General features: G+C 35.3%; 1 protein-coding gene and 1 pseudogene across 1 annotated transcript; one reads left to right on the top strand and one right to left on the bottom strand.

Annotated features, from left to right (window-relative positions):
- Positions 1–2071: 2071 nt before the first annotated feature.
- Positions 2072–4522, bottom strand: LOC125674245 (uncharacterized; annotated as a pseudogene).
- An 8853-nt stretch (positions 4523–13375) lies between these two features.
- On the top strand, positions 13376–16282 carry LOC130053666 (uncharacterized). Its single transcript, XM_056161053.1, has 3 exons — positions 13376–13538; positions 15071–15248; positions 15886–16282. The coding sequence occupies exons 1-3, from the start codon at positions 13376–13378 to the stop codon at positions 16280–16282; spliced, it is 738 nt and encodes a 245-aa protein (XP_056017028.1).
- The last annotated feature ends 10376 nt before the right edge of the window (positions 16283–26658 follow it).

The following is a 26658-nucleotide window of genomic DNA, read 5'->3' as shown; positions in this document are numbered from 1 at the left end:
AAAAAAAAACAACACAAAATATGAATCTGAAAACATCTTTGGCGTGAATTATTGTCAACATGTCTCTCGTTGGTTGCAATTTCAATCACTTGGTACAGTATCAGTATTAAAAACAAACTAAGGTAAAAAGCACTATATGAAAATTCTCGTAAAATCTTCTGGCAGAGAAATATTGCAATAAGATAATAGTTAATAGACATGTATATCATACAATTGGTTACATCCTTGGCTTGACATATTGGTGAACTGGTACCGAATTGAAAGCAACTTGTATCAGATGGTACAAAAACCCAGAATATCAATGAAACTCAGTATCATAATATATGAAAAGTTGAAATCTACTAGGAGAAAACTAATACAGAAATGGAATAATATTCAAACATATCATACTAATGGTATTAGTTGCTTTACATAATTGTAAACTGGTTCCTGATTGGAGACAATTTCTCTCACTTCATACAAAAAACATATAATACAAATTAAACACAGCTCAAAGGAACTAAATCAATTATTACTCAAATAAGTATGTCTAAGTCTACTGACAAGAAAGGTAATAAAAAGCAGAATAATACATAATTCATAGAATATACAACTAAAATTGTTATCACACAGGTATTAGTGAACTGATCCCTGATTGGTCACATAAGTTTAAACACTGAAACTCCTTCAATTAACTCTTATGTGAAATTAACAGTATAACAAAACACACCAAAAAAATCAGCAATTACATGAAATGTTTGTGATATGTTATACACAAAAGCAACGTTAAGTCATGAAATCATTTTGAACAAAACAGGTTCTTTCTGTACACAATAGGAATCATATTATGCCTCTGAACTGGAGCACCAATACATGAAATATCTTTATACGAGTATTGCTTCAAATTTTGAAGATACTGAACACGTAAAATATGTATATTTCATCAAGTAAGAGCTACAAAAGTACTTAGTATGCTAATAGCTGCATCTGAAGAAGTTACAAATCTTTTGGAATTGTACACAATGGCACATATGGCTTAAAGTAATACCACAGTAGCATAAGGAGATATGAAAAATTCAAGCAAATAGCCAAATATCTTCTAAGGGAACTGCAGTAAAATATCACAGGTACTTGAACAGAAAAAAAAAACATTCCCTTTTCTATGAGCAGCTTGAAGAAAGTTCTATATACATTAAATACATATATGTGCCAGGGGGAAATTGCCATAAATGTACCTACATTCTTACAACTGCAAAGGAGTTAATAATAACTGTTGTACATTAAATAGTTTTGTATATTATTAAGATAAGGCTTGCCATGTGTACCACGGTGGCAGTGATAGAAAAAAAGGTATAAAACTTTCTGCATTGATATGTTTGAGCAACAAACACATTAAATGTTACTGAACATACACAACGGAAAGACAATTTGTAACCCTTATAAGAAACCATCAAAAGATGGGAAATGGTATACTTTGTTTAATGATAAATATAATGATTGGTTCAAACAACATGTGGAACCTTGTATGGCGTATTTAGCTCAAAATGTAAACAAAAACACAACCATACAAGAGCATAACTTGAGAGAAGCATAGGTTAAAGGTGAGCAACTGTAATGAAAGGAAATCTTTAAAACTATTAACATTGTGCATTATGATTACCTGGATAAACAATTCAAACTGTACTCAAAAACAGAAAACAGTAGCCAACTCTGTTGTGAGATAATTACTATTTTAAAACACAAGTAAAATTTTAATGTAAACATCTTCATCCTGGAAGAATCAATATTCACTTCTGAATACTTTCACCCTTCCTGACCTAGCAAGATAATCCCCTCCTTAATCAACTCTTCAAATAAATTGAGTAAATAATGACATGCTGTGCACACTTCTGATAAAAAAAAAGTTCATTAAAAACAAGTGAAAATATTGTAGTGTCATAAAGAATTTAAAAATTACAAATATATCAGATATGGAGGGATACAGAAATGTAAAAAATGTTCACAATAATTGAAAAAGGAAGGTCTTACTGGATTTTACATTGACATGTTGTCATAAGGCATTCATGTAGATTTACTGATGGAGATAATCTCCTCAACAGTTGAGTCTTTCAATACGAAACAGCACTGAAATGGAAGATTCTTCCAAGTCTTTAATGGAGCAACCAAGGGCATTACCTAGCATGGCAAGTGGTACATCATATGTAGCATAGTCATCCTTGATGTTCATTAGGAGTGAGATATGCAGTTCAGTTTGGTCGAAGCCAATGACAGATCCCTGTACTTTTGCAACTGGTGGCTCGCACTCCTAAAACAATCAAGAATTATCTTAAGTGAAGAAAACTAGGTCAACAAACACCTTTTTTTTGAAAATATTGTGTAGTCATAAAAAACAGTACAGCAAGCATCTGTTCATGTATTTTATCATTTTTTCAGGATAAATATCCCTATTTATAGATATATTCTTTAAATATGCATTGTTAAATCAAATATATAACAATTTTAAATGTCATGTACATTCAGGTTTCAAATTTGTTTCTGCATTGAAAATAACAGTGCATTACTTCAAGAGCACTTTTGGAAGTTGTTGATATGGAAATTTCCTCATTAAAGCTTGTAACAACAACATTTGTTATTGAAAGATATTTCCCGACAATGGAAGTGTCACTTAAGTCTCTCCAGAGGGAGACTTTGATGCTGTCAGTCTCATCCTTTAATGCCACACTTTTCACACAAACATCAACCCCCTTCACCTTTACAGTCTTTGTCATGTCCTCCTTGAATTAAAAAAGCAAAGACATATTTAGAATATCCAAATCTACAATATCACATTTGTTGACAATTTTAACAAGATTTTAGAAGAATTCTACTAAAATCTAAGAAAATAATGAGCAGTATGCAACTTTGTAACAATTGCTTTTCTATCTGCATAATGAATATTAAGATCAACAATAAATGAAATCCTTGTTCAGAAAAATACTATAAAGAACACCATTCCGCAAATTCAGTTCAAGGACACATGTATGGGAATAACACTATATAAAAAACAAAGCTGTCAAAGATCTTCAAGTATAAAATCTACTAGTTAGAATAATCTGTGTCCCGTCACAAGCCCTCACCACACTAAAAATAACTACCAAATTAATCCTAACAAACCTTTTTGAGTTTATATATGCCTTTTACCCTAGAAAGTAATCCATATAAAGACGATTTCTCAACCGTCAACGTTTTTTCTTGCTTCGAATTTACACGCCATGTTTACATTCGGAACTCTCTAAATTGTTCATTGTAAATGCAAAGAGTTCGAGTTATCGCCCGTGTTTGTCTTGTTACATTGTTAATACACAAAACGAATTCTATTGTAAAACCGGGTCCGTAAGACAATATCAGGTTCTATTTAAAAATCTACCATCCCCTGGGAACCCAAAAAATGGGAGAAGTAACAAAGCAGAAAAAGAGTTTCTAGGAATATCGGAAGCATGCACAAATTCAGAGGAAATTCCAACTGGCAATATAAAGGAGAAAGAATCTCGAGCCCGATGGTTTTTTTTTTCAATGGTTACATTTCATATTCTTGAACCCTTGATACTGAGGTAACAATTCTGAATAATGAATAATTGCCGCTGTCACAAGCTTATTAGATTTATACAATTTTAAACTTCTATATGACAAATTTTTAAAATAACTTTCAAAACAATATATTGTAAAAAGAAGTAGTAAATTAAAAATAACAACCAAAAACATCCTGTTAAAAATAGCTTCTACTGAAGCTACAGAAAAATTCTATGCATGATCCCTCTTTCAAGAAAAAATTCCATGGGAGCCACCCGCTGAAATATTCTTAATACCTTATCATAGATCTCATAGTAGAATAGCTTTCAGTAAGTTGGGTTATATGGCAAACATGTTGAACGTGCAGGTATTAATTTAAAGTGTTGCAATTTAAAAAAAAGTATCATTTGTCATATTGATTTCCTTAGAAATATATCAGTGAACATTATCATTCACTCCTCCATTATGCAAAACAAATGAAATAAAGCAAATGAAAGAATATAAAGCTTCTAGAAATAATACAGAAGGGGGTGGGGTGATTTAAATTTATACTTACAGACACAACTCTGCCCTTAACTGACACCAGCGACTTCACAGGGGAGGTTTTCACATCTTTTATAGGGCGTGTCACAGCGGGTGGTGGGTTGGCGATCTGTTCACCCTTGTCCATTATTCCCTGTGGAACCTCCATGGCCCCCGTCTTCAGAACCTTCGTGTTTTGGTTATCACAACTGTAGGTTCACTGTCATTTTTGAATATATAGTTCATCACAATCACAGTGCTACTGGGACTCAAGATCTTCAGCTTTGAGCTGTCATAGACAGTCCCCTTCAGGGCATCTGTTGCATCTGCCAATCCTACAGTGAAGCACTCCTTTTTTTCACCAGTCAACCTGGTACTTCTGCAGTGTTCTGACAGCACATACTTTCACTTTTAATGGTTGCGAGTATGGCTTACTCCCTTTTGATTTACTCAGTTTTGCAACTGTCAGCATCTGGAATTGAAAAATGCATAAATTTTGTTTGAGTGTGAATTTAAGAGATCACCATCTTGTATCTTGCTATGATTTTTGTAACCAACTGTTGCAAAATGTTCTAATTCATTGTTCATTTTCTTGAAAGAAAAAAAAATTAGATTTTGCAGTCAATGAGTCATATTTATCTAAATTTAAGTAGATAGATGTATTCACAAGTAGCAAGAAAGTGAATTATTACCATTTTAGTGTAGGATGTTCTTCAAGATGAATTAAATACAGCTGAATGAATATTGTCTTTTCAAATGAGAATTTATATCATAAAGTGTTGGCAACCAAAGTCACATCGGGGAAAGTACTTTTTTTAAACATTGCATAACATAAACAAGTTTTTTTGTCATGAATTTCAGTGCAATATACAGGGGTTTATGATCTGAGAAGTAAGACTCAAGTGTCCCCCAACTTTGAATTTGAGCATCAGAAATGTTTGTGTATATGTGGTCAAGTGCAGATCCATAGTCAGTGGTAGAATCTGTGGGCAGGTATTTAAGATTAAATTCAGACATGAACGTCATGAGATTTCCTGTTTGTGATGAAAGGTTGTCAATATTGAAGTCTCCGGTCAATACTACAGGATTTAGATCTTCCAAACAATCTTGAAAAAGACTTCTTTACTGTCAACAAATCTGTCTTTGGTGGAACATACAATAACATAAATGAAATTGACTTTCCACTGCGAATCTCTATTTCCAAGGAAAAAAATTGAACATTTCGTTCTCTCCTTTTGTTGATTTTCTTTACAGTTAGCGATTCTTTAACATAAAAAGCAAGACCATATGATGGTCTTTGAGTGCAATGTTGTGGAGAGTCAAACCTATACATTCTATATCCTGACAATGAGAATGTCTCATCTTCATCAGTTTGAACAAGTCTTGTCTCAGATATTGCTAATACATCTGAAAACATAAAGTTTAAATCCTTTTCCAAATCTTCCTTGTGCTTATGAAGGGATCTGATGTTAAATGATGTCAAAACTGTAGTACAAGGATCTTTCTCTTTCAAATTGTCAATGCAGACTCTCATTTTGCCCTCATTTCGAAACCTGCTCATTTCTTCCAACACAGCTGGTGATAATGATATCTTCTTTTCATTCAAATAGGTGATGTGCAAGTTCTCGATATGGGCAACCCTACTTAGTCCCACATAAAGCATATGGTCATTTTTTCTGGAGCCAAAATTTATAACTGTTGATTTCATAGTTGAGCCTTGGGCTTTGTGAATTGTTTTGGCAGCTCCCAACCTTAGGGGAAACTGTCTTCGTTTTACATGATATGTTCCATTCAGTTGAATATTAAACTGCCTTGTAATTTCTAAAATTGGTGTCCAAGTTTTCTCAATATCACTTTTGAATAGCCTTGTATATTCTTTGCGCAACTCCTTTCCAATGTTTTCATCATCAAATTGCACCCAAATGATGCTACACCTTGTTCATCCTTCCACACGATAATCAAAGAGTTTTACAGTGCATGACGCACCATTTGTGATTCCATCTCGAACATTAACATTATTGGTTATTTCAGCTGGAACTCCAATAACCAAGAACAACATGGAAGATAGCCCCATTGTTTTTGCACAATCATCAGGGACTCTTGTTAACACTTTTAATTTCACAGCGTCATCAGGTGTTCCAATAACCCAGTCAAGAGCATTAATGCTTACTTTCTGTGATTCATCTGCCATTTCATATATCTTGTTATTGTAAGATTGTACTTCCTTTCTGGTAGTGAACAAGTGGGGTATACTTGTAATTTCTGGAGTCTCTTCTTTCACACATTGACATAGTAGACTGATGTCTTGTTCAGTCTGATTTCCTTCTCGCAATCTGTTCAGCAGTTCAGCAAATGTCCTGTCATCCCTTTGGCGCATTATTATGGTTAATTCAAACAACTTGAAATTGTCTCTCCACAGATTTGCTGCTAATGGACCATACCCTGTATTAGGCGGAGAAAAAATCCAACCATCCATGACAGGTTTTAGCTGAAACAGATCACCTACTGCAACAATATTTACACCACCAAAAGACATTGTGCATCCTTTTATTTCTTGCAGTCTGAGATTCATGAAATTAAACACGCCATAACCTACCATTGAAATTTCATCTATAAAAATGACCTTTAAACTCATGTATCGTGTTTGCAAGGTATTTAATTGTTGCATGTCTAGTGGTTTGTAAGCAAATCCTCTACCAACTGGAATACAAAATGCTGCATGGATTGTAGAACCATTTATGTTATGGGCTGCCTTTCCGGTTGGTGCACAGAGAAGAACATGCAAATTGTCTGGATTTTCATGAACTTGGTGAGAGTAATATTTCAACAATGCTTGATAAAGGGCTCTTGTAAGTACACCTTTTCCAACTCCTGCTCCACCAGATAAAAAAGCATACAAAGGCTCTTTCTTAGTTTTCAGCCAGTGTAGTATATGATAAAAGAATTCCCTTTGCTGATGATTGAGGTCTCTCAACATTTCCCTGTATGGAATGTCCTTCATTTCACCCATTTGCGAAATATCCTCATCAAGTTGTTTTCGTTGAATTCCAAGTTCAAGGCCTATGTCATAGTCTGGTGCATGTTTACCAGGATCAAAACAACCCCATTTTTCTGAGAGAGTTGATCCTTCTTCTCTGTGTATTTCTTCCTCATGTTCATTTCCTGGAGCAACAAAATTTGTACACAAATCCTCTGCATCTACATTATGAAGCATGTTTTCCATATCATTCAAAGCCTTTCCACCTTGTTGATATTCAGAAAGTTTCTGCTGAATTTGATTTTCACATGACTTGTATTTTGCTTCAAAAGATTGGAATTTATTGATCAAATCCTTTTTTTTCATTTCTCCAAGGATTGAACAACATAAAAAGTTCACGATAATGTTTCTCGCTATCTGTTTCAATATCAAAATGTACCCATCTTAAAACCATGGGCTTTTTTCTTTTGACAATTTCTGTACCATTCCTAAACATGTAACTCTGAGCAAATTCACAGGAATTTGACATGACAGGAATTGCATCCTCTGAAATTTCTTCTTCTGGCTCATTTTCAGGCAACTCCTCTGAAGTGTTCTGTTTGATGTTTTCCTTGTGATACTTAACTTGAAACCAGGACACAACATCAGCAAGGCAGATTCCCTCAAGAACTTTTGGTCGTTGTTGATACACTTTTATGATATTACCAGCTTCAATATCTGTACTGCTTTCTTTCAGTTCTTCTAAAACATGCCTAGGTTTCAACAAAACAGCATGCTCATCTATGGGAGCAGTATTAACAAAAGTCACGGACCTTGATGAATGCCTCAGTGGTATTTGAAGTACCAGGTACACTGCTTCTTGAGCATCTATCTCAACATGAGAGAGAAACTTGTTTCCTATACGTTTCACTTGTTGGCGAATATCAGAGTCATTTTGTCTTGCTTCTTTACAAGCATGCCACAGCAAGTTCGACATTCCTCTATGACCTTTAGAAATGTAGGACACAATGTAAGTGGCACATGCATATGCATCCAAAATAAACTGAATGTCCATATTTGCTTGCCAGCTCTTTAGTAGAACACTATTGTATGCATTAATTCTCACTTCATTTGGATTTCGCTTCAGGAAAATTTTTTTCTTGTTTCAAAGATGACCTCACTGCCGTGATGTAGCATTCCACATTGATCTGCAATTCTGATAAAAATTCTTGAAATGTCATTTCAATTTCAGACTCTCTGAACTTTGATGAATTAAGGTAATCTACAATTTTCTAGTAAGATATAACAGCTGTTGAGAAATTCTGATCATCTTCATCCAGAGGTGCAAGAACAACAGTCTGAGGCATTGGCGGTATGGGAAAATGAAATCTACATATGGGTTTATTCTTTTTCATACATGTCCTAACATGAGGATGTGTTTGGTAATTTATCAGGAAATCATCTGCCCCATGCTTTTCACAAGTTGCATACTTGTCAATGAATTGAGCCACTTCTTCATATGAGTGAGTTTGAACAGATGGGGGCATCTTTGATCCAAAGAAGCATATGCACATGAGGAGAGCCTCGCTGCTGGAACTCAATCCTGTAAAAGAAGTCTTCAATAAAACCTACAGGGTTCATTTTGTGGCCCAATACCTCTGCAAAGAATTTGTTAAACCTGAAGTCAAAATATCTTGCACAAGTTACTGGGTCAGACCTAATTAGTTTACTTTTGTGTTCCCAGCTCATGTTCATAATTTCCTCTTCTGTGTAGGTTACATTTTCTATAAAGCTCTCCAAGTGTTTTAAGTAGTGGTGTCCATTTCGTTTCCGCTGCAGAAAATGAACAGAACCAAGTAGGTAAACCCAGTTGCCTGATCATGGCAAAAATGTCCCTTTTAGCTTTTTCCCAGTAAGGGGGTGATCCTCGTAATTTCCGGAGAACATGAAATTCTTCATTCAATCGAACAATGGAGTCCGCAGTTTGCGAGTCAAGTATTTGTGCCGCAGTGTATTTCTTACCCTGTAGTTTGCACTTCCGCATAGCAAGCATGACTTTGTCCTGGATTTGCTTAATTTGTATTCTTTTCAACTTGTAAAATAGATTTGGAACACATTGTGCACATCTCCTATCAACATTTCTCAACTCCCATTTGCAAATAGTACTGTAATGCAAAGGAACAGTTCTTAATGTGTTGTCTGGTCTTTCTTCTCCACAATAGATGGTAGGAAATGCTAAAAATTCTGCATTTTTATCTTGAAATATACTCGGAGGGTTAAAGTTTTCACCTGGAGCAACACTCAAAACCTGATTAAATTCTCGGAAGTCAATACTTTGCATTAGAGTGTCCATATTGCCCGTTGGCCTTTCGTCCACACTACCTTCTTCTGTCCAAGCTTCTATGATGGACTCTTCTGCTGAATTTGTGGTCGATGTAGAATTTATTTCAGTTTCGTCCTCTGATTCAACATCTTGGTAATTTCAAGACTCATTCAATTCGATACCTTCTGCTTTGAATAACTGCATAAACGGGATTCTGGGAGCTACGAGTCTTTCTTCAAGGGGTGTAATGTTCAACTCAGGAGGTTTGGAGGGGAATTTTAAACCATTCATGAATGAACATGGAGGAACTTTTCCTGCTTTTAAATATTTGTGACAGGTGTTACAAATAATGTCTTGCTTTTGAAAGCCATGCTGATGCAAGAAATCTTCACTTATTCCTGTCGCTTTTCTAACTGAGTGTTTAAACCAAACCCGAGAACAACTTTTACAGACAAAAGATGGGCCTGTATTTACAGCTGAATGAAAGTGCTTTATTACTTCATCACAGTTGTTCGATAAATAATTATTGTTGCTCTGAGTCTGACCAATTCCTGAAAGACATTTATGGCACAGACTGGAAATTGGTTGTATACTATCCATAGTTAAACAACATCTATCTTCAGCTTGTCTTTGGACATGTCTTTGGACAACAGGCATCATTTCTACATTTGCCATCGAAACTACATACAATTCAAAAGCTGCACCCTCTTCACACCCAAAGAGCTTTCTCAAAAGAGCTTGTAAAGTTGAAAAAAAAACCACTGACTGTCAACAAAACAGAGCAACCGTCTGCCTTAACATTTTCGTTTGCATCACGTGCATGTGGATCGAAAACATGGAACAGATTGCCTGAGCAGAATACAGCAGCAGAACTGCCATTGCATATAAATATACCTCCATCTTTGGTATCTGCAAAGCATAAATTCAGTGCTGTAGCAAGAGAGAGGAAAGGGCCGTTATCTTTAAAAGTGGATTGTATTTCCCCTGCATAAACTGGTAAAGCAGACACATGAAGCAACTGATTTTGAATGCAAACATTTTTGGGCAAGTCCTCTGGGTTAAGATGTTCATGTGGACAGGCCTGTCTTGCATGCTTGTATAAAACATCACCTTTTTCGAGAACAAAATGAATATCATTCGCATCCCAATCTCCAAACAATGTTTGGTTAACTGCATTAAATGAAATGCACACAAGTGAATTTGCTACACATTGTCTACCTCTGCTATATTCTGAGAAAGTTTCTGACCCTTGATGAAAGTTGGCAGACACGCATTTCAAAATTATGGGATCTTTTCTTACATTGTGACTTTTTCTTTTTTTGACAGATTTTGGGCTCTCCCTTTGATGACTATCAAAATCATGATTTTTTCTTTTTTTTGCTACCCTTCATATCTGATGACGACAACAACTGTCAACTCTTGAAATAACTCATTCAATTCTTGAGTCAAAGTTAAACCAGTCCAAGAAAATTTCCACTCTTGAAATATCAACTCTTGAAAACAAGTGTCAACTCTTGAGATAATTCATTCAACTCTTGAGATAAATCATATTTCGTGACAAAGAAATGTAAACTTGATTTCCAATATATTATTTCCAATAGAGTTCTTTTCTTGAATAACAAATATATTCACAAAAACATGTTCATTTATATTTCTTAATCAATGTTTACAGTTATCTGACTTGACCATGAAAGAGCGCGGGAAATGGCGCTCGGCCCTTTCGATCGCAGATTACATGTTTACACCCAGATGTAGTATTAAAATCTCAAAAAATGCGTCCAAAAGAAATATTTTGGTAAAATTGTACGAAATTAACACATTGGGTTTCAGATAATTACCTTGAGTTAATGCGTTGGCAAGAATATATCAGTTCTCTCAGGCAAGACGTTTTCTCCTTGTTGATAAACAGGATAGCGTGGCACGTATGGATACAGAGAAATAGTACAGAGTTTAATATTAAAATTCTAATTACACACAATTTCTGCTTGATAAATACAACAGATCACATACAAGGAAAACTTCTTCAATCTGACATAAAACAGAATTTATATATAACAGTTTAATAAAAATGGAACATAGTATCAATGTGAACTATTTTTTGATAGGCGATAAATCGGCTAATTAACATAATTTTCAGACATAAGAGGAGACAGCTGTTTACCCAGAATTCCTAGAGAAAAATAGACCATGTTTTTCCCGTCTATATGTGAAAATGCGAATGAATACAGAAACAATGCAAATCGTTTCCTACAGTCCAATTCTGTTTTTCTAAGGTCGTGGAATAAAATGTTGGCAAACGACAAATAATTTTGATCTTGTTTACACACCTAAACACTAATTCGCGATTCCTTTTGATGTGTGGACTTTGTTTCATATCGAAGGGATAAAAATTGCGATTTCATAAATTCTTATTTAACTCGCTTATCGTAGAGGGTAAACATATGGATCCTATATCAATCTCAAAGTGAATTGTGACAGCTTTTACGTTGCATTAGCATATGTGACAACAAATTTCTTATATTAAAAATCAAAGTGATTTCGCAAATGGTAGTGATTAAAACAGGGCGCCATTGAAGCTGGGGTCTGACATACGAGGCTGACTTACGTCACCTCGAAAAAGTATCGAGACTCATTCGCGGTAAAATTACCACGATACCACATCCTTAAGAAATAAATTCATAAATCTGTTTATTTCTGCCCAGAAAATAAATGGTAAATTGGGATCTTTTATTAATTTTGTCATATTCCTCTGAAACTCGAACATGCCAAATATTAAAACTAATACTTATTAATAAACATTTTGATTTAGTAAATGATGTTGTGTAATTTTGTCCATGGTGACTGTTTTTTGGCACTCTGCTTTACCATGAAATAGCTCTTACAAGTTTATTGTTATTTCGGATGTCAAAACTTTCGGTTGAGCATCACTGAAGAGACAGTATTTGTCGAAATGCGCATCTGGTGCATCAAAATTGGTACCGTATAAGTTTTACATTTAAAAGGTGAGTCAAATATACAAGGACATGCTAACATTGGATAACTATAGTTCATGGGCCGTATTGTGCCATCTCCTGTATTGAAACAATAACATACGTTAACCACCTGCTCAGTATCATATGGTTATCATATATTGAACATATACAAAACAAATGGATGTTCACCATGATTATTTTTTGAAGTTATCAGCATGGTCAACATGTGATTAAGGTTTTTTGTAACATAAAACATTCCAATTATACGCCAAAGATAACTTGCAATTTTACCTCTGCAGGGTGTGCACATCTTCATATTAGTATCTTTGTCGATTCCATCAATACGGAATGCGTAGTAATGTAATGGAAAATAATACCCCAACAATTCTTAAGGTGTTATATTAATAGCTCAACACCTGAAGCAAATATGATCTAGGGTAATCGTTTACGTACCTACTATTTTATATTAGAAATATATCGCGATCTACAGTATCGGTAGTAAACATTACATTCATAAAATTCCCGTCAGACTTACATGATGCATGTGATGTAAAAACATAATTATTCAAGACGTTACAAATCATCGTGTTGTGCTTGATATTACATGTGTAGTCTTCAAATAGTTAGATGCATTCAAACGTGATATCTTAACATGTTCGATTTAAAGACTGGCCAACAGTTCCTTCGGTTTATGTATTGTGATGCATTATCATGTAATTCATATTTATCTTTCTCTCCTTTCATACAGAGAAGATTGGAATCCTACCAAACAACCAAAAAGCCATTTTGTACTCTCTTTTGTGTTATGACGACAACAAAATTAGTTGGAGCAAAAGTGATCAATGGTTGAAATCACTTAATACTATCCGGGAAAAACTCTTTTATGCCGAAAATGTGTCTGTAATGGATACAAAACATGATATTGATGAACTGATGAGAATGAACTTAATACAAAATAACGACCAATATCTAAAAATTACATCTACAAAATACGCCGAGGATGCGATGTACCAGCTCTGGGAGAGCACAAACTCAAAGTTCTCTAACCACAGTTACATGTTGACTTCGTTGTGTATGACCAAAGTGAGGAAGTACTGCAGGGTCGGAAGTGGAAGTTCAAAACATGTTTATTGTGATGATGGTCTCTATCCCTCCCTGGTGTACCGATTACAGATGGACATCCTCATCCACAAAACAATAGAAGTCTGGGGCGTACAGAGAGCAGCGTCCTGGATATGTAAGTATGACATCACTGTCTGTAATGTGTCATTATTTGTGATAGTTTAAAAAGACACATGACTATACATAATAGTTTAAAGAGATACGTCATTATCTATAATAGTTTAACGAGATAACATCATTATCTATGATAGTGTAAAGATTAATTAATTTAAAAAGATACGTCATTATCAATAATAGTTTGAAGAGATACGTCATTATCTATAAGAGTTTAAAGAGATGCATTATGATAGTTATCTGTGATAGTTTTAGAAGATAATTCACGTTATGTATCACTCTATGTTTAAGAAGAATATAACCCTCAAAATGAATTTAAAAAGAAACGAAATGCGTTTGTCTTCCATAAATTGCGTTATCAAAATGAGATAACTACTCATTTGGTAGTGCCTGGACAATGTCAACTTCATGTATATGTATATTGCATCCTTCTCTAGTGCAATCTGTCCCTTTAAGTCTGGGTTGGTTTTTGTTTTTTATGTGCAATTGAATAATTCATTTTTTTTTAAATCAACTTTTGAAACATTAAATAGCTCGACTTGGATTTAGTTACGTAGCATTGCGTGGAGGTGGAAACTAGACATACACTTTTTGGACGTTCCTTTTTTCCATTAATACAGGCCATTTTCAACGTTCGATCTATAGGCTGGTTCCTGACCCTTGTTTTAAATAGCAGTAGTGAATTGTAGTGGAAATGTAATCAAGTTAACTGAAGAATTGAAAAAAAGGATGAACCCTTGTCACCTTACCCCCAAAATTTAGGATTTAGAGTTTTGATTTAATTTTTGAATTTTGCAAGTTAAGACTTTTCAGAAAATTGTAAAACCAACTTCTTCTCCGGCTGCCCCCTTAAAATGAAAACAAAAAGAAGAGAGAGAGAAAAAAAACCAACAAACAAAAACACAAAGAAAAAATCACTCGATGCAATGCAACGTTCCTGGTATTACAATTTGGACAGAAATAAACATTAGATACTGCTGGACCACCTCCCCCTCCCCTTCCCCTCCCCTCCCCTCCCCCTTTTCCCCAACCCTACGATCTTGACAACAGTTTTCCATATTCAATGTAATGCTCCAACTCAGGTGCGGATACAGAGGAGGTTCCGGGGATCGGACACCCCCTCCTTCGTTAGAAAATTTTACTAAAAAATGTAAGAATAACGCATTCTGAGGGTGGAAACCCCACCTTACCCCCTTTGAAAGCCAAAATTAATGGTAGAACCCCTCTATCGAAAATTCCTGGGTCCGCCCCTGCAGTTTGACATGTTATGACCGTGTTCAGTTCTCGTACAGTCCGTGTACATACAGCTTGATGGCGTGGCGTTTACAGCACACGTCGCTAGTCAAACACTATTTATTTTGTCTTCTAATAATAGAATGCCTTGCTATTATACATAGTTTTCGTGTGACGTCACGCATTATAGTTATGCTAATCTTCCGCCATCTTGGAGGTGAACAAGTGCCTTCGGCTTTTCATATTCAAATCGTAAAATTATGGTGAATTATTGTGCGATCATTGGTTGTACGAGTACAGGTGGGAAGGACAAGGTGTCATTCTATCGTCTGCCAGCTGTAATATCAAACCAGGGAGAAAAAAACACAGGAATTGTCAGAAAAAAGACGGAGATCGTGGATTTCCAAGATCAGCAGAGCAGACCTGCAACCTTCATCGTACCCATTTATACTAGTGTGTTCGGAACATTTTGTGAATGGTAAGTGTTCAAGTGTAATTTAAAAACATGTGAACTAGATTTATTCATTTACCCCCCCCCCCCAAAAAAAAAACAACAAAAAAAAACAAAACAAAAAAACAAACAAAAAAAAAAAAAACCCAACGTTCATAAACCGGAAAATTCGCATATAAACAAATAGTACATGTATGTGTTTTTACATACGATGCACAAACTTGACGGAATCGTAATTGGGTAAAAGTTCTTTAATAAAAATATGCTTTTTAAAATCAAATAAATTAAATTTATTGTAAATAGTGTGCTTACTGGGTATATTAACAAAACGTGACAGAAAATATATGAACAAAGACAATCGTTATGACCAAGTTCAAATAATTTTTTTTTTCAAGGTCGACCATCCCCTCTGTACCCAGAAGGAGCCATTGACTAGTTACCAAGCTTGGAACTGGGATATGATAAATACAGCAATGAAGCAATCTCTACCCCCTGACAGAGGAAACATATTGAAGGGAAGACAACAGAAAAGGAGAACTGTTGAAGCTGCACACTCTCTTATATCCCTCAAGACACAACTGAAGATGAGATAAAAGTGAATGATCCTAATCCTGAAGCCGAGACGCAGAGTTTGGGTGAAAAAAATAGTTTCTGCCTATATAAGTCAAGGGTATGGTGGCCGTACTTCAGATAAATTTGTTATCAATGACTCGGGATTTCTTGAAAAATTGCAGTATGGAGATATTGTCTTGGCAGACAGGGGATTTGACATTGCGGAAAGTGTTGCACAAGCAAGTTCTGAGGTGATGATTCCAGCTTTCACAAAAGGAAAATCTCAACTCTCTGCAGTAGATATTGAGAAAACTAGGAAATTGGCACATGTACGAATTCATGTTGAGAGTGTAATTGGACTAGTTCGAAATAAATACGTTATTTTACAAGATACATTGCCTTTAGACTATTTAATTTCTTCTGATGGCTCAATCCCAACCATTGATAAAATTGTAACTGTGTGTTGTGCCTTGACAAACATGTGCAAGTCTGTAGTACCATTTGACTAATTATTGAATTGCTTATCACCACATGTACATTATGTATGATATGTTGGGATGAACGAAAGTTTCTTTAAAAAATAATAGATTTTAAGAAACATTTTCAAGGTTTTTTTTTGTTGCCAATGTTATGTAGGTTACCAGGTATGTCATACTTCAATTTGAATTTTTAAAAAAGTTTTGCAGTGAATTAAAAGAAGTAAAAATAAATACCAGTTTTCAGTGAATATATTTATTTTAAACCCTCTGTGCAGAATAGGCATCCAGGGCTTTTTGAAATAAAAACATACATACAACATACATGTATATATAATAAAAGTACATGTACATATAGAATCATATCACTTAAGTTTTTTCCTAATACAGCGCCCTTTAGATTTAAATTCAGGCAGTCAACTACAGTCTTGGCAATACCATTTTCCTTTTGTAGTTCATTTTTCTTCAAGCCTAAACACTAAAGATGAAAACATTGGTATTGGCAATTTTGGTTATCACAAGCAACCATAGTGTCAGTTTCTCCCTGTTGGCAATGACAGAAAATGTCACGCAGCATACATCCTAGATGCAGTTATGCGACCACTTCTAAATTGGATCCATAGTTTTGTTTCAGCCTGTTTCTTAGTGGTCATTTCTACACTTTTTGCTTCCCCTGTAGTAACAACCGCTTCGATATCTTTGCAATATGTCAAAATGTCACTAAAACTTGCTGTTAATAAGGATTCATTGAAAAGTTCAGATAAAATTTTGGGAATTTTTTTATCTAAAACTTTAGGTATAAATTGTTGTTGGAAGCCTTACTTAATACTCAAAACTGCAGACTGTGCTCCAGTTAAGCTCAACTGTTGCAAGATCAAAGATATTTCATTCTCTGTAGGCTTTTTCACCGGTTTTAAAGATGAGTTTACTTTCTTGGCCACAGGTGTATCTAAGAATTGTTGGTCTAACTGTTTCTTTTTTGTTTTGGTTGAGGTAAAGTCAATATCTTCAATTTTCGCATAATCTACCCTTTTCATAGAAGTGGGTAACCAGTATGATTTTGAATCTGTGACAGTACGAGCCTCTCGTATCTTCACTGTTGCCTCTATTGAAAATAGCATGGCTGCTATGCGAGTGCATGACTCGCCTAATCCTGCCATACAATTGCAATGGGATGCCAAAACTTTTCCATCACATTGTATTATGACCCATGGGCTGAGAGGTGTTTCACCGAGTCTTTGTGAGTGCATCACCTACAATAGAAATTGAACAACATTTATGATGGGGTATCCAGATTACTCATATTTGTAACCCAAAGTATTCATAATGTTTTCATCATTATTGTGGTACTAAAAGTAGACAAACTGTTATGATGTGAAATTAATACTAAATATTTAATTTCTTTAACAGACAGAACAGAATTTTAGGGAACACACACATTCTGTCTCGTTTTTATTTCCATTTCTTATATCTTAAAGCATTTTCTGTATCAAAGACACAAACCCTACAGTACAGATACAAAAAGGAAAATAAGTACCAATATTGACACATGTCATGCGTGTATGTTCATGTCAGAATGTAACTGTGAAAAGCTGCATAATACAGTTTCTTTTGAGTTTTTTTTAATTAATTTGATTCAATAAAGAATTATTTGATACAACTTACCCTTGCAGTGTGTACACACAGACCAGAAATTTCACACACTTTGACATCTCTAACCCAGCCACTGACGAATTGATTATATGCCTCTAGTCCTTTATATGACTTTAATTCATCCATTGTATAAGCACGTGTGGTAAACAATAAATAATTGACAATGTCAGGATAAGTGACACTTGCCCATTTCTCAACGTCCTGTGTCCATTTTTGCTTTTCCAATGTATATGGATCTTGTTTCCCGATTAATCCTATTTTTTCATCGTATCTCAGTCTCGAGGTGATATCTAAAGTGTCGCGGTATGTCAACGGATGTTTATTAATCTTATAGACCATAATAAAGCATTTAAATCTTGACAAATTTAATCGGATTATAGTTTGTAAACATACGATAACGTCACCTCCAATATGGCCGCGGGTCAGTATCGAGGACGAGTAAAGTCACGTGATCGAAATCTATGATTAGTGGAAAGATCTTGATATTTAGAAATTATGGTCGAAAATATTACATATCATACCATGAATTATTTTTTTTGTGATCATGAAAAATATGATATATAAACCCTGTACAAAAAAGATAAATAAAAGATGTCATTCTTAATTAGAACACTTCCGCAGTAACATACATCTGTCCGGCAGAAACGCATGCGACTTCTCCAACCTTATAGCGAGCGAAACTCGCGTCGCGAAGCGACGCGTCGAGTTTGCTCCTATGATAACACAATTGAGTCACGGGAATTGCTCTTCATCATATGAAAAATGATGGGGACTACCCAGTCAATGCCTCTGGATTTTTATTTTTTTATCACTACTTTTTGAAAGCGGATTTTTTTTTTCTGGAGAGTAAATAGACGACCGCATTGTAATTGTAAGGCGTAGATACATACCATTTACCGTCATACATCCATGGCTAGATGTACGGTACCAGAGAGTACCGAAATATGTCGAAATTTGCCGAATGAGGAATTCGTTATATGAAAAAAAAAAAACATGGGAGGGGGAATCTGTTTTTTCCACGTCAAAATATAAGAACTGCACCATCTATTCATCAGTTTCAAATCCTTGGTACGTCCCGATATTCACATCGAACGTCGAGCCTCCGCAGTACCCAGGAGGCACTAAATTCAGGATAAAATATCAAAGCAACTTTTATCGTGAAGTTTCATTTTAAAAATGATCTTCCTTAATTTTTGCCAAAAATAACTTATCCAATAAATTTGTCGAATAAACGATGCATTTCGTTCATTTTATGAGCACTATATTTTGATGTGCAAGTTCACAATCCAGGACGCTGTTCCAATAAGCCCCCCTCCTCCCAGAGGAATATTTGTGACTTATAAAAGCAATGTAAACAAACGGTGATTTAGTAAATGAATATAATAATAAGAATTGAGCAGCTAGCACGGTTCAAAGAATTTGTCTCAAATCTAAATCCGTTCATAATGATCATCAACAGTTTAAAAGTGCCGCTCAGTTATTAAATAACTTGCACATCTTGTTCGGTAGGTAAGTTTCTAGTGGAGTGGCTTGAACGACCTGAGCGTTTTTGTGGGCGTGGGTCGACCTTGCAAGAAAAAGTTTGGACAGAAGTGTAACGGTTTACAATAAACGATGGGAGTTGCTAAAACGGGAAATACTGTATGCAATAATTGCATGAAAAGATCAGCACAATTAAAATGAAAAGTCTTATCATGATCAAGGGAAGCAGCAAACATTATAAAGCGCCTGTGGATACTACCTCTTTTTTTGACACCCCCCCTCGAAAAAAAAAAAACGCTCCCGCCCCCGATTACGATAACTATGTGTTATGGTCATTGGTGAATCTAGTCGTATTCTGCTGTCTCTCACTATAAATTCTAGGATGATCTCATATTGGCAAAATATTTTAAGGCCAGGAAATCAAAACTGTGTTTATTGTACATGTATATAGGAATCTAGATATTCATTTAATCAGTGCATGCACAACAATAGGAACGTGAACTGGTGGGTTATTTTCATAAAAATTTTTTTTTAGATTTCCGTGGTTTTACTATATGGTCTATAATATTTGGAAAAGACAGTGTTCTGTAATGTTTAATGTTAAATGGATTACTACTGTAAATAAACAAAGACTAAAAGACCAGCCTATACAGTATAAGACAACTTATATGGATGATTCGTCAAGGGGTCAAATCTATAGAAAAAAAATAAGCGATACTTTGGCGTCGAGAAATACTTAAACAATCCTTCGAGGAAATTTTAGAAATATCTTGTTAAATTCAGAACAACAAAACACCATTTACCCATAAAGGTAGGTAAGTGGTATGGAATTCCAGCAAATGATAGAAATTGCGCATTCTGTAATACCGGTAAATTAGCCGACGAATACCATTTTATCTTAGAATATAAATCTCGATCTACTTTACGGAAAGAATTCTTGACTTCTAGATATTTTCAAGTACCAAATACACTGAAATTTAGAGAATTGATGGCAACATCAAAGTTTTAAAAAAAATATGTACATGTATATCTATTTCTAAAATGCAGGAGATAGTCTGCTGTCCTCCCTATCATGTCCGAATATATAGTTTAAACAATATTTATTCGTAAATAATTCGATAATGTTTACAAACAATGTCTTATACATGGAATAGATTGAGAAACAAGCCAAAAGGCTTATATTAATCTCGCTCTAAGAAAATCTTTGTATACATTATGCCCCACCTCTATTTTGTGCTTTTGAAAATATATATGCATGTATTGTCTATATTTTTATACCGAAAATCTCATTATCAACCCAAATAATAAGATACCAGCATTTAGATAAGTAAAAAAAAAAAACTGTCAAAAGTTCTCGCCTATTTAGGATGTGAATTCTGGTGTCACAAAGTCATCAAACACAAGTTATTTTGATGTTTATATTGTTGACTTCATAAGAATTATCGTTGTTTTATACATATCACACTTACAATTGTGAGTAAACACATACTCTGTATTATATGGGTAAGTAAATGTATGCGTGTTAAAGACGTTTGGTCACGAGTTGGGGAGATATAAACCTTGTCTGTTCTTCCCATGCTCTACCCATAGATGTCGCTGCCCATTAACACCTCTGTAAAACTCTTATTAGCCAAGCTAGTGTGGATCAAATGCAGACCCATGCGTAATGGCAAATTTAGGTCACATGCATTATACCCGTGGATACCTATAGATGGTTATGTTGTTTTGAGCGAAAAAAAAAAACCCTACTTAAAATGATAACAATCATTAAAGAAGAGGACCATGTGCCACATCGCTCACCTGAGTCACCTTGGCTCACATTTAAAGATTGTCCCTATATATTCGCATGTAAAACTTTGATTAATACTGTGGCCCGGACTTACCCCAGGGGGTCATGGGTTTTACAAACTTGAATCTGCAATATGTCAGGAAGCTATCGTGTAATGTGAACTTTTCTGGCCCAGTGGTTCTTGAGAAGAAGATATTTAAAGATATTCCCTATATATTTCTATTTACAACTTGATCCTATATTGTGACCCCATCCTACCTCCGGGGCCATAGTTTTTACAAACTTGAATATGCCCTTCATCAGAAAGAGTTCTTGTAGATATCTTATGGCCTAGTTGTTCTTAAGAAGATTTTACAACATTCTCCCATACATTCGCATGTAAAACTTTGATCCCCTATTGTGACCCCACTCTAACCCCCCCCACCCCCCGCCCCCCAAGGAGGGGATGATTTTGGCAAACTTGAATCTCCACTATATCAAGAAGCTTTCATGTAGGGTTCAGTTTTTCTGGCCCAGTGGTTCTTGATACAATACTTAAATGACCCCCGCCTATTTTTACATTTTTGTGATTATCTCCCCTATGAACGGGGCATGGCTCTTCATTGGAACAAACTTGAATTCCCTTTACCCAAACATGATTAGTACTAAGTTTCGTTGAAATTGGTCCATTTTAATTTTGGAGACAACGAGTGATCAGAAAAGCTCGCTTGAGCTTTCAGCTCAGGTAAGCTAAATCATATACAGACAGTATGTTATTAAATAATGTGTATTTGATTTATGGTTTTTTTTTTCTTTCTTATATTTTGAAAAAAAATGTTACGTCCATTATTTAAATGTTATACCACGCGACGGCATAGAAGGCTGATAATACGTATCCGCAATTCATTCATGAATGCTGGTCGTCAGGGAAATTGGGCAATTTCTTGGGAATGTATGTAAAACTTATACGGTACCAATTTTGATGCACCAGATGCGCATTTCGACAAATTATGTATAAAAACAAACACGATAAACTCCTTGTATGTAGATCCGTGGATAGTAAATTTAACCAGTGGTAAGCTTAGTAAATTATGTATATATATACAATATTCATTAAAGTATTCATAAAAACAATATTCAATTATATAGTAATTTTTTTTTAAAATTCATTTCGCGCCCGTTAATTAAAAAATGCATACAAATTTAATGCGCATTAGTTGACTTCACTTTACCGCCGTGTAAACGATATGTAATTCGAATTAATTTGATGTGCATTATTTCACTTCACATTAAAATTTAATGCGAAGTAAAATTCAATGCAAATCCTTATGAATTAAGCATTATATTCCGCTCCGTTTTCCGTTCTGCGTTATAGCAACACCCCGAAACGATGGAGGGATCTGTACGGAACGAAACGGAACACTTTGTGGGTGTAATAGGACCTTTCAGGGTGGATAGTGTCTTGTTTGAATGATACATTTGTAAATATTTACATTTTCAACTGTATTCTCCTACATAACACTATTACGAGCAGTACGTATTTATCACTGCTTAAATCCATTACGGGGTTAACAGAGGTGACGGCTGTGCGTATGGACATTTGTTAAAAGTAGGTAACAGGTACTACTTTCACTAAGGCAATACACATCTAGCAATCGCTCTCACTTATTACAGAAGTATATTGATAGATGAAATCAACATCGCAAAATGTATTTATGGTTTTATTTGTATTCTTTGTTTGTTTGTTTTGGTGTTTTCTGCCACACTCAACAATTTTTCAGTTATATGGTGGCGCCCAGTTTTTATTGGTGGAAGAGAGAACCCAGGTACAATGTACCTGGGGAGAGACCACCGACCTTCCGAAAGTAAACTGGGAGACTTTCTCAATTACCGGCGCGAGCGGGATTCGAACCAGCGCCGACAGAGGTGAGATACCGTGTTACAGATTTGAATCTGCACTATATCAGTATTTGTATTCCAAGCAATAATTGATAAAAGCATTTCTGTAAACAATGTCTAACATTTCGTCTGCTACAACTTCACCCTGGTCATCGGTGATGGGGAATTGTACCTACTGCTAGACGATGACATTATGCTTTGGCAAAAAGGTCATTCACAGGATGTATGACCGGTAAGTCGTCAAAGTATATTAAGACCTATACACCGCCCTGCCTCCGTGCCACAGCAGCCGGTGATTGATGTCGGTTTCCAAGTTTATGTCGGGACATCAAAACAAGGCGTCGTTACAAACCTATCATCGAAATTTATCGAGTCAAAAGAAGCGTTCAGTGAGCTCATGTTTGTCAACAATTACATGTCCAAATCCAAACCGTCCCTTACCTTCGTGCAGTTCCATATTCTCTGCGATGCTCAGTTCTTTCCGGAGATTCATCTGAGCTGCGTCCTCTGTCCTATCTATAAATGATTTGCCTACACCCGACGACAGTCCTCCTGTTCTTCATTTCCCCAACCTCAGTCTTCTGTTAACTCCGTATTATCCACATGATATCTTTCAAAGTCGGTCTTCAACGTCTTCACCTTTCAAACGTGAAAGCGCATCACAATTGTAAATGCAACCTTCCGCACCCCTTTTTAAATCACACCCCCTTGAAATTAAACATATGGACGAGTTTTCCATTATATACCCCCGAGTTAATGTATATGTACATGTTGATATACTTGCTTTTTAGCGTCTTAATAATTAAAACAGTTCTTCATTTGATGGAACTTTGTTTTGTGTTTTCGTCATTTTCAACACATATGACACTTCGTTGTGCAGATCAACAATGTGAAATGTATGGAAACGTGTTGTTAACACAATTTAGCAATGTTATCGATCAAAAATGTAAATATAAGTAATAGGGTATCATTTTAAGATATTTATCGGGATATAGATAAGGGTTGGTACGTGATCAAATTGTTCATAAAGCCCTTCGGGCTTTATGAAATTTAATAACGTGACCAACCCGTATTTATATCCCGATAAATATTTTAAAATGATACCTTATTTTTTAAATATTTCCAGTTTCAATAAGACTGTATTACAATTACATCTATGTAGATTTTGTTTTATAGATCTAGGGGGATAATTGTGGTATATTATGCTGGAAAATGACAACTCGAGGGGGGGGGGGGAGGGAGGGGCGAAGGGGAGATCAAAGTCTCCCAGTCATGCACCTACCCATACTTACAATACTTCTATAGATATACATTTATTTTCAATCTCAACACACACACACATGGTGTCTCTGTGTGTGTGTGTGTGTGTGTGTTCTAAAGTGCGATAGTTGGCACCGTGTGAAAGACAAATTCTCCCAATGCTAAAAGTATACATACTGTTTCTTAGATGGTATATACTACATATTGTACCTGTCAAGTTCATCACTGATTTTACAGTTTACTTCACACACACCATACAATTACTTATATCCGAAATTCATATTTGAAATACTCGAATCATTGCTTTTTCATGTAACTTTTTATTTTGCATGGAACATATTCAGCATAATTAACATGTTATAGTACAGGATAGTATAGTACTCACAATGTTACACTCTGTATGGAGTATATACCTACCGATTACGCATCACAAGTTCCTGATAGTGTGATGTCTGTTACATTTGCATCGACAATAAAATGCATGAAATGATGATTTAAATTAACTTGTTTTAAACGCCTTGGTTTATAGTGCTATATCAATCTTATTATTCCAATATGTTGCAATTTATTATTAAGCTTTGCATAAAATACAGGATATATACATCATTTTAGTGAACGTACCTACGGTAAAACTCAAATCACAGGAAGCAAGGAAACGCATGTACAATAATCTACGTCGGGACATAGATGAAGGAGATGTAAAGAAACTTGGGGCAGTGAGTTGGACCAGGATGACCAGAGAGGGGAAGGGTTTCAGGGGGACTGAGACTGTGTACGAACTGAGACCTCAGTGTGCCAGGTCCACCATTGGAGAATATGACCACAACGACATCGTTATAGTGAAAGGAGAAATGTATGCTGTGAAAGATAAAGGTTTTTATTATTATAGATTTATTATATCATCCATGTTGGTGTGTGTCGCGTTGTACATAATTGTGGAGCTGTATATTTTCAGCCTTTACTGTCCCACAGACATGAATACTTTATAACTGTGCATTGTCCTCGTTCTGTCATGTTCTGTCATTATAATGATTCACGATATAAAGGAACTCATGAAGCACGTGAAAAAGGTGAAGATGACGAGCAGCGATCAATTCAATTAGTCCTACAAAGAATCCAAAATTAAAGGACGCATCTCGTGTTTTCAAATTATACATGTAACATTATATTTTTCATAGAACAAATTCAGTGCAATTGACATTTCAAAGTACAAATATAGGAATCACAATGTTACACTTTGTATGGAGTTCGCCCCTACCGATTACGTAACACACGTTCCTGATAGAGTGATGTCTGTTACATTTGCATCGACAATCAAACATTTAAAAATCAAGGAATTGTGTAGCTGATTTTAATTAATTTCTTTTAAACCCTTTGGTTTTATAGTGCTGTATTAATCTTATTATTCCAATACACTACAATTTATTATTAGAATTTGCATAAAATACCGCATATATACATCATTTTAGTAAACATACCAACGGAAAAACTCCAATCAGAGGAGGCAAAAGAACTTATGTATAACGATCTACTTTGTGACATAGATAAAAGAGATATAAAGAAACTTGGAGCAGTGAGTTGGACTAGGATGACCAGAGAGGAGGAGATTCTCCTAAGGCCTTCAGAGACTGTGTACGAACTGAGACCTCAGTGTGCCAGGTCCACCATTGGAGAACACGACAACAACGACATCGTTATAATGGAAGGAGACATGTATGATGTGAAAGGTAAAGGTTTTTATTATTACAGATGAGCATTTGTTATATCATCCATGTCGTTGTTTGTCCCATTCTATATAATTGTGGAGCTGTACATTCAACCTTTACTGTCCCACAGACATTAATACTTTAAGAATACTGTAAAATTTAGGCCTATGCTCGGCGCTTTCGACCTTCGAGCAGGGAGGGATCTTTATCGTGCCACACCTGCTGTGACACGGTATTTCGGTTTTTGCGGTTTCATTCGAAAGACCGCTCCATTTAGTCGCCTTTTACGACAAGCAATGGGTACTGAGGACCTATTCTAAACCGGATCCCTCCAGTGATGAAGCACGTGAAAAGATGCAAAATACAATAAAAGATGAAGAGATTATCAAAAATAAAATATAATAAAATAAAATAATAAAAAATAATGATACCACCACCTACTCACATGTACACGAAGTATTTTTTACTATAAAAAGCATATGCACTATTTTTCAGTAGCATACTAAATCAATCAATATTTGCGATAGTCGGTATATCAGGTTAAATTGTAGTGCATATGTATTTTTTTCATGAACACATTTCTTATTCCGAGAAACTCAAAAAGCTGTTATGATTTTTTTATATTACAATTTTCAAAATAT

The sequence above is a fragment of the Ostrea edulis genome, chromosome 3, assembly GCF_947568905.1.
Source record: "Ostrea edulis chromosome 3, xbOstEdul1.1, whole genome shotgun sequence".
In the NCBI taxonomy this organism is placed as follows: Eukaryota; Metazoa; Mollusca; class Bivalvia; order Ostreida; family Ostreidae; genus Ostrea; species Ostrea edulis.
This window is presented reverse-complemented; position numbering and strand designations above follow the sequence as displayed.

Excerpts from the sequence above, each read along its gene's own strand:
- LOC130053666 (XM_056161053.1), top strand. The coding sequence starts at position 13,376 with ATGACCAAAGTGAGGAAGTACTGCAGGGTCGGAAGTGGAAGTTCAAAA. Across the intron at positions 13,539-15,070 it reads GAGAGCAGCGTCCTGGATAT|GTGGGAAGGACAAGGTGTCA; the intron begins GTAAGTATGACA and ends GTACGAGTACAG. Across the intron at positions 15,249-15,885 it reads TTCGGAACATTTTGTGAATG|TCAAGGGTATGGTGGCCGTA; the intron begins GTAAGTGTTCAA and ends TGCCTATATAAG.